This window comes from Lolium rigidum, chromosome 5, assembly GCF_022539505.1.
Source record: "Lolium rigidum isolate FL_2022 chromosome 5, APGP_CSIRO_Lrig_0.1, whole genome shotgun sequence".
NCBI classification, from domain to species: Eukaryota; Viridiplantae; Streptophyta; class Magnoliopsida; order Poales; family Poaceae; genus Lolium; species Lolium rigidum.
The window spans coordinates 240,406,899-240,416,267 of NC_061512.1; the positions used below are offsets into that span (position 1 = coordinate 240,406,899).

A 9,369-nucleotide genomic window follows, 5' to 3' on the forward strand; every position below is an offset into this window, starting at 1 on the left:
TTGTAGGCGGCGAAGATATGGTAAATTCCAGTACTACATTCTTTCCTAAAAAACGACACCCGCAGTTTCCAATTCCAAACCCCCAAATTTCAAATTCCAGCCGAAGCCGCTCTCTCCTCTCCCCTGCCGGAACCCGGACACCGCGTAACTAATCCGGTCCGACCCGACCCGACCCGAGCATGTGCAGTGCTGCAAGGGCCTGATTCGGCAGGTTGCCCCTGCCGTGGGACCATGTGAACGCGCGCGCCGTCACACGCAACCAGAACGGCCAGCCCACGCCACGCCGTACTTCCCAAATCCGCCCACAGCGCCCGCATACAAACCCCAGGCAGGCACACACAAACCCCGGCGCCACCACCACCTCGCCGCCCGCTCCCCGCTCCGCCCGCCGCCGCCGCCCCTCCTCCACCTCGTCGCCCGCCTCCGCTTCCGCAGGTAAGCAGCCCCGCCCCCGCTCCCCTGCCCCTCCACCTCGCTTCGATTCGACGCGGCCACGCCGGGCGCCGCCGCGAGCTCCCTGCTCGCTCGCTCGCTCGCTAGGAGCTCTCGTCTCCCACCTCGCCGCTAGTCGTGGGGCGCGCGCGGCTGTAAGCGGGGCCGCTCCTCCCGGCGGTACTCCCTCTGCCCCGTGTGTGCTGCCTAGTTGGGTAGCTTCCGGGGGGGCTGGCGGGCGGGCGGGCTGGTCCGGCGGGTTCGGTGGACCGCGCGTCGTCCCCGGCGGCGTCTCCGGTCGCGTAGATCTGGCTTCCTCCGTTTCCTTGCGGATCCGCTCGGGAATTTTCCATTTCGGTACCATGGTATCGCTGCGCGCGTGTGCTGTGTGCGTGGCGAGGGTGCACGGGGGCCACGGCGCGACGGATGGTTATGGTAGAACCGTGTGTTTCTAGCTTCAACAAATCTACCTTCCATTAGGGGAGCGCAAACATGCAATGTGCGGTCGAATTGGACGCACAGCGTGTTGCCAAGTGCTTCGGCGCCTATTTTTGGATAGTTGATGAACCAACGAATCCACTGGATGCTGGCCTTCTCGTGTGCTTTACTCGGTTGGGTGTTATTGTCGTGCTTGGGCAGGACAATTCTTCAGACTTTCTGGGCCCCTAGATTGTTTAGAAATTTCCATGAATTGGGTAACTCGTGATCTCTACAAATGTCGATGAATGCTTGTATGTGTAAGTTTGTAACTCGTTATCTTTGCCTGATGAACTGTACTAATGTCGCCGTGTGTTTTCTGTGCAGCTACAGTCAATCCGATGGGGTTGGAGGAAACACAAAAACGTCTCCTCAGCCTTAGTCACCAGAACCTGCAATCGTTCTGCAAGCAGTATAACCTTCCTGCCAACAAGACCCACTCTCAGTTAGCTTCCTCGCTCGCCGTGCTTCTCGAGGTAAGTTTGAGTATATACCATCTGCTTCAACTTCGAATGCCTGTATGTATTATGAGCTAAATATGTGAGCTAGTTTCATCATCACTTGTTTTCTCGCTTCCAAGGGATTCAATACTTTTTTTGGGGTGGAAAACAAAATTTAAAACTGATGTGCATCATCTTTGTTTTCCAGAAGGAAAAACTTAATCCAGGACCTGAAAGGGAAAAAATCGGTTCTACACAGGCTTCTCCTGTTGCGTCTTCTCCTGCTACGCCTTCTGCCGCATTACCAAATAACAAAGAAGCACCCAGATGTATGCATAGAAACTTTCTTTATGTTAAGTGCAATTTGGCAGATTGCCAATGGTGACTATATGTGGATGTTGGTATATCTGACGTAACCTAATTTACTGCAGGTGGGGAGGATAACCACAAAAGAGGCACGTACAGTGACAGAGATGATGCTGATAGGCCGCATGCGAAGCATCAAAAGGTGTCTAAGAAACAAGCGGATGCAGCATTGACAAGTGTAAGAAATTGTCACCAGTGCTTTTTAATCTTGTTACAGTACAACATTTTCTCTGATTCAACCTTGATATTTGTCCCTGTAATACAGTATAACTAGTCTTCCTAGTTTTGATTGTGTAATTGAGTACTGGATGCAGGCTCTTCAACTTTCAGTAATCTAGGAAATTTGATCCTTTACTATAAATCAACTTCATTTTGTTGCCCATGTGTATTTCATGACATATGCTGTGTAAACTAATTTTTAATCTAATCAAGTTCTACAAATATTCTCATTGGCCAAAATACCACTCATATCCTCTGTATCAGCTCGTCCTGTTCCATGACCAAACAAAATGTGCTATTGGAGTCAGACTATATAGTTTGCCTGTGTAACTCATAGAGTCATCTGTTTCCCATTCCTCTTTACTTCACCTGAAGCTTTTTTTTTGTGCCTTAGATGATATTGGCATTTACTCAGAAATAAATAGATTTATTTCTTCATGATAGTACATTAGTCTTGACATGCATGAGGGTGAAATGAATTTCCATCCAAATTCCTATAGTTTGGTAAGCCATCCCAGATTTTGGTATCCTTGGAAATTTCATGCAAGTTTGCCAATGCCTATGTAGGATAGGGAGAATCCTCTCACCCATGGAATAGATTTTCACTAATTTCTTACAAATTACCAATTTTCTTTGAAATGATCAAGGTGGATTTTTTTTTTCTAATTCACCAGGCCAAACGTGACAGTGGCACTTCTTTTGTAGTATTGGCCAACAGCTGTAAAATTTGAAGCGTATATAGAAAAAATGATTTGTTCCAAAAGTGTGGTTGAATTTAAATTCAAGTACTGGATTGTTAGTTCAACAATCAACAGTGCAGCTGTAGTGGTTGTTTTGTCTAATGAGCTGAAAATGTGGGCCCATATTATTTTTATCTGAAACCTATGTTCTGTAGCATACATTGTTTAATACCAGTTTTATTAGTTAATTTTCTTTCTACATCTAAGATAGTGTTTCTCTGCGATCTGTGTACTTGTAATGCCTGCCACCTGTTTTGTTTGTATACACTGTATATGAATTTCTTCATTTGTTTCTGTATCTTGAACCAGGGCACCAGAACGAGTCTTCCTCCTGTTTCTGTTAACAATGGAAAAGTAGACTGTTTTAGTTCATGTTCTGGACAAGGGATTGCTCATAATGTGAATTCTCAAACTGCTGATGGTATTGCAACTAGCTCAACAGCTCTAGAGCTTAAAACTGGAAATCATGTGTCAGCTGCTCCTGTAAATGATACAATTTCTTTTATAGCAAGTCATCCTGTCCCTAATGGGGTGGTGTCAGAGTCTCGGAGCCATAAGAAAGTTGGTGGAAGTGGTATAGAGAAGGGCAGTGGCTCGTCTAATGATATCCCGGCAAAGAAGAATTCTCCTTTTCATCTTTTTGTGATGTCAGATGAGGGGATTGATCTATTTTGTGATCTTGATTCCACTCCAGGAGATTGGATTGATAGCTTCAAGGGGGGAGTGAGCATCCCTCCAAGTATACGTCACACTGAAACTGAGATGCTCTCTAACTCTATTAGCAGTCTTCGGAGTAAGAATGATCAGAACGCAAATTCGTCATCGGATAATATCATTATGAACGTAGAAAACAAGGGACCTGAGAGCATTGCTGCTCGAACCAATTCATCACTAGGTTCAACTGATTGTGAGAACTCTCGCTCTAGGTTCTGTCCACCTGATAGAACTGTAAACTCAAGTTCATCTACATCCACACTGCCTGGTACTCTTGGTGAAACTTCTGGATCTCAAGAGGGAGTTCCAGTGGTACATTCTTCATGCTTAACATCTGATGTTCAGAACAACATGTCACTTGATATGATGGCTGCTGCTTTAGGTAATAACATGCTTCCTCAACAATCTGTTGATGTCTCAGCATTGTCTGGAAGAGGCCATGCACCCCTGCCCTATGATTCCGTACAGCCAACTAAAGAAGACATGTTGGGTCCTGGTAAAACCAAAGTTTGTGTCAAGACTGGCTGCACTCAGGATGTTGTGGTTATAAGCGATTCTGATGAAGACTCGTCTCCGCCATTTGTGGACAAACAGGAAATGCCAGGTGCTACTTCAGGGGTTAAGCTTACCCGCAACAGTGATACAAATGAAGTCCTAACGGAAAGTGTACCAATTGAAGCAGTGCCGATGGAAGAAGATAATAGTCACGGTGACACTTTGTCAATTGATCAAATAGCCAAGCAGACAGTAGCTGGACTACCTGCCACAGATGCCCAGTCAGCTGCTAGTTCTGCAGACCGTGGCGTTGCTGGAAACTTCAACCTTGCAGACCCGGCACCATCATCTGTTGCTTCGGTAATTTCGTTGTACTTCAATGCTACCTAAACTATTACCTGTGCCCTAATACCAAATACGCAAATATTCATGATGTGTTGGTGGTGCCCATGTTCTTTGAGATATGCTTCTTAGTTACACATATCATAGCTTATGTCTGTTTGTTAATTTTGCACTCTAGGTTTTCTGGAAACTCCAAGAAATTGGATAATTTAATTAATAAGTAGTTTAATCTTAAAAATGTATGATCTCATCGAGCTCAGATTTTACAAAATGAGAACCTTCAGGTTTTTCTCACCCCACACAGCATATACATGAGCATCTTGTAGTAGGAGCCACACCTAGTGTTCTTGGTAAAAAAAAATCCAAAAAGTCTTGTCTTGAAAACACTTCAAAACGTTTATATTCATCAAGAAATCTTGCCAAACTAGGAAATCCATATTAATGATCTTTGGATGCAGATGATGCATTATTATTATGCTGGCTTGGATCCTTTTTCTCCGTCTCTTACGTTAATTTTCAATTCTCTGGTAAGAAACCAAGAACACAGAATTTGCCTATGTGACCGGCCAAGCAAGCACTACATTGAGTTGTCGTGTCCTATTCTTGAGCTAGATCGTTTAAACTTAAAATTCTTTACACACTATTTTTACCACATCATTTTGGCTGGTCCACAGAACTCGAGAATGCACTGTTTATTTTCTAGTTGAAATGGTGGGCCTTGTGACTCAGCATGTTGGGTTGCATCCCCACCATGAGGATGACCAACATGGAATCAAGAAGCCAATACATATTGCGGTTTCCCTGCACCAGTTTTCTCTGGGCTATAAAAGAACTCTAAACACTCTGTTCATTTTTTAGAGTAAAGGTCGTATCAACCTTTGCCTATTCCCCTCCGATCTTGAAGATGGTTCTCAACTTTGAGATACTGTGTATAAATTTTATCATGGCATGGAGATTTATGTTTGACAAAAACCTTGTCAAATTCCTCGTAGTAGTGGTCAAATGTAAAAGCACCATCATATCCATCGTATGCCTCGTGGCCACTTGTAACACCTTAATCTTTCATGAACCCACTTAGAGGGCTCTTGTAACACCTTAATCTTCCAGGATCATCATGTGCCTCCCTTGTTTAGTACCGAGGCAAGTTGTTCCCAATCATACATTCCTTTCAAAGTTCATGAAAGAAACTTACTAGCCAGAATGAAACTTAATGAACTTCTGATATTACCAGAAAGGAACCATTCTTGTAGCCAAGAGTATTCTTCTTTCCTGAGTTTTTCTTGGGTTGTCTATGTGGCCAAGTAAGCACTCATTTGAGGTGTTGTTAAATCATATAAGTCCTACAGGTGACCTGCATAAAATTCCTATTCATCTGTTTAATTGAGCTGGCTGTTTTGCTCTTACTTCCCTTTCAAGATGGTGTCTTCTATATGTAGTCATCCATGGAAGGGTTTCAACTGGTCAATTGTGTCAACTCTCGCTGAGCTAGTAGATGCACGGCTGACTTACTTTTACTTGTTTGTACTTCGTAGTAAAAGGGGAAGAAAGAAGAAAAGCTTACCTGTATTATTCTGATCTAACTATTGCCAACTCTACAGGGCTGAATCTTAGCTCTGCAACTACAAACCTACCTATTTGCTAACTGATATTCGGCAAACCTCCTTAACTGGCATTTTTGGTATTCACTGCCAGTGCCTTAATGTACCATGGCTTGACGAAACTTGCAGCACTTCATCACTTTTATTGGGAAAACCAGGAACATGTTAAGCGAACTTTTTCAAATCTAGTGTTTTCTTTTTTTATACAGAGACTAGTGAAATGAAATAAAAAATCCTATAATGCTTGGTCATTTATCTCTGTTTATTACATTGTCTTGCACTGACTATGTACATCTATGATTATTTTCTGTATAAGATGTTAATTATCTCTGTGTGCCTGTGTGCTGGATTGTGGTTCATTGCTTGATTTCTTCCTTGGTTGATGTATTCTATTTTATCCTCTTGCGCAGGACGATGCTATTACTCCCCTGGCCTCAAAGCATGGCGCAGAGTATGTTCTGTGTAAACATTGTTAACATCTTTGTTTTGCTAGTCGTGTACTTACATAGCTCTTACTATTTTGCAGGGCAGCTAATAGTCAAGCTTCTGAGGGGTTACCGAGCGTGCGTACGAGAAATATACTATTTAGCTTAAGAAGTGCTGCTGCTAGGCGGACCAGGTCTTCTACAGTGCCTAGGCAAACCAGGTCTTCTACAGTGCCTAGGCAGACCAGGTCTACTACAGTGCCCAGACGGTCACCAAGGCTTGTCCCACAGGTTAGCACGGCAGTGGTCAGTGGACATTGTTGTTGATTTTAGAACTCAGTACCACAACCTGATAGTAAAACAGGCATGCTCATGCAAAAGCCAGTTAACAGTTTAATCACAGTATTTTGTAGAGGGCCCTGCAATAACATTGATTTTTTGCTACTCCTTTTTTTTCTTTCTAAAAATCAAACACATCTCTAACATGTTTTACTTCTTCCACATGCAGTGATCACTGCAAATGACCGTGACGAGATTCTTCGCCAAGAATGCACAGCTTAACTGGCGCCTTAGAAAATTTTCAAACGAGAGGGGGTGGACGGTGGGCGGATATAATACCTTCGTACACCAACCTTCTCGCCGATTCATCTTGCTACCAAACTGAGTAGTTTCTTTATACTGCTGTCAACAGCTCAATGCCACCAAACATTTTTGGTGTCTGCTATACAACATCTGTTATACTTCATACAATGTCGAGCTCCTCATACACCATTGTACAAACAATCATAGTTATTAGGAAAGTTTTGAACATGCAGTGTCGCTGCCTGTATGTGTGTTGGTTTTCCCTGTTTTTGTCACTTGAATAGCATCACATGATTTTCTCATGTTGGCATATTTGGTTTCACTTTTATTCGGCTCCTCCTGCCGTGAATGATTTGCTTCAAGATGGCAGCTGGAGTTAGAATGATCCCACCTTGTTACTGCTCAGTTGCCAGGTGGACACTGGATGCCATCTTACTGCACTGTAATATATGGCTGGTTGTAATTTGTATGCTGTGCTGTGATACAGTGGTATCAGTATCAATGCAGGTTCCAGCTAGCTGCATATTCCTGTATGGCCAAACATTATCACACATGACTGTTTGCCATCTGTGGAAGTCTTGCCAGATTGGTTGTGCAAGTTTTGGTTCGGAAAACTGTAATCGACTATATTTCTTCCCATTTTGAGATATCTGATCTAGTTTCAAACACCTGAGATGTCACTTTTCCAATTCTTGATTTTGAGCATATTTTTCTTTGGGTTAGTTCCTTGTCTGGTTAAAGAAAACACGATGTTTCTGAAAGATGGTGTGAGGCAGCAACGTGAATTATGTACGGTATAAACTTCACGGCAGCCCTGCAAGCAAGAAGCCAAGGTTCTGATGTGGTGATGTGATCCAGTGTATGCCAGGAGGTAAAAGATAGTCCGGGTGAACAGAGTGTTAGAGCACGATTTATCTCAAGTTCTCAACTAGCTCGACGTACTAATTTAATCATAGTGAGTTTGGATTTCTCAAGTTCTGGATAGTTGACTGCCTTAGTGAGGATTGTAAGAATTAGTATCATGTTTTGCCAATAATGATACACCTTTTCTCCTCTAGAAAAACTTTGTTATTGCGGCTAAAAATGACAATGAAATCGAAAAGCGAAGAACAGAAGAAAAAACATGTTTGATGAACATCTAGTAGTACCTGGGATGTCTTCCTTGTCGGCATAGTTTTTTCTCCAAAGATGACGATCTCTCAATATCCTCCTAGTGGTTGTATTTCGTCCCCCATCTTTGGATACGAAAATCATTCCGGTGATATTTGATTGAACTCAGGGTTTGAGTTTGGACCAATAATGGTGGCATGAAGATAGGCGAGAAATTTTGAAGGCCTTAGGAGATGGTGAAACGAGGGGGGGGGGTATATGTTAGGGTTGACGTGGTGTCATCCGTTGGACAAAATGTACAATTTTTCACCGAAATGTGGGGATGGGAAATATAGAGGGCCGGGTTTACTAATTTCCTATTGCACTCATGCAATTATATGTTAGGGTTGACATGGTGTCATCCGTTGGACAAAATGTACAATTTTTCAATTTCAGTCACGCAATTATTGTTTCTTTTGTTTGCTTTTGTGGGAATGACTTTATGAATTTCGACATGGCCCGCAACACAATTGTTATTTGATACCTATTACAATTGCAGTACTTCAAGCATTTCTCAGTCGACATATTTCAACTTCAGCTTGGGTCGAACAAGTCACAATAGCTTTTAAATGATCTAGAATAAGTAATTTAAGGCCCTCCTTTTCACTAATTCTAAGTTATGACCAGAAAAAGATTGACCGGTGGCGAATTCAAATTCAGTCAAGTGCCAAACAGACAATCCCAATACTAAAGGTGTGTTTGGTTTTGCCTAGTGTTGCCCTACCAAACATTTGGCTAGCCAAAAATTTGGTTCATGTTTCTTGCACCTACTGTAGTTGCACATGAATTGGCCAACCTTGGGTAGAAAAATGAACTAGTGGAGTATTGCATGCCAAAAAATTGGCAACCATCCAGAAATACACCAACTTTTTGGTTGTAGGTATAGTTTGGGCTCAACAATGCTTAAACTTCCTAACATCTATACCCGGTAACATCTACACAAACTCTAATTTGCAAAAAAAAAAAAAAAAAACTGTAGAACAATTCTAGCTACGCCGTCATGGGGATGTCGTGCATCCATCGGCACACTACGTACTCGGCACCGGCAGCTTCATGAGAGCCTTCATCTGGTCGTACGCCACCAGCCCGATGGCCGCCGACGGCACCGCTTTGACGTACGCGATCCCCAGCCCGGCGTACAGCCGCCGCACGCCTTCCTCCCGCGCGATGGTGCGGACGCCCTGCAGCACGCCGCCGCCGGCGCATAGCCCGAGCTGCATCCGCCGCCGCACCACGGCCAGCGGGTACGTGGCCGTGCTGGCCAGCTGCGCCGCGGCCACCCCGCACGCCATCTGCGCCTCCGGGCGCCCGTCCCAGCCCTCCGGGAGCCGCCGCTTCAGCGACTCGTAGGCCCAGAACTTGATCCCCGACTTGGGCAGCGCGCGCGCCA

At 44.0% G+C, this 9,369-nt stretch overlaps 1 protein-coding gene across 1 annotated transcript; it reads left to right on the forward strand.

Moving 5' to 3' along the window:
- Positions 1-393: 393 nt before the first annotated feature.
- Positions 394-7,498, forward strand: LOC124657952. Its single transcript, XM_047196414.1, has 8 exons — positions 394-435; positions 1,237-1,385; positions 1,558-1,678; positions 1,781-1,893; positions 2,984-4,243; positions 6,234-6,274; positions 6,350-6,539; positions 6,757-7,498. The coding sequence occupies exons 2-8, from the start codon at positions 1,251-1,253 to the stop codon at positions 6,757-6,759; spliced, it is 1,863 nt and encodes a 620-aa protein (XP_047052370.1). The 5' UTR covers positions 394-435; positions 1,237-1,250; the 3' UTR covers positions 6,760-7,498.
- Positions 7,499-9,369: the final 1,871 nt, after the last annotated feature.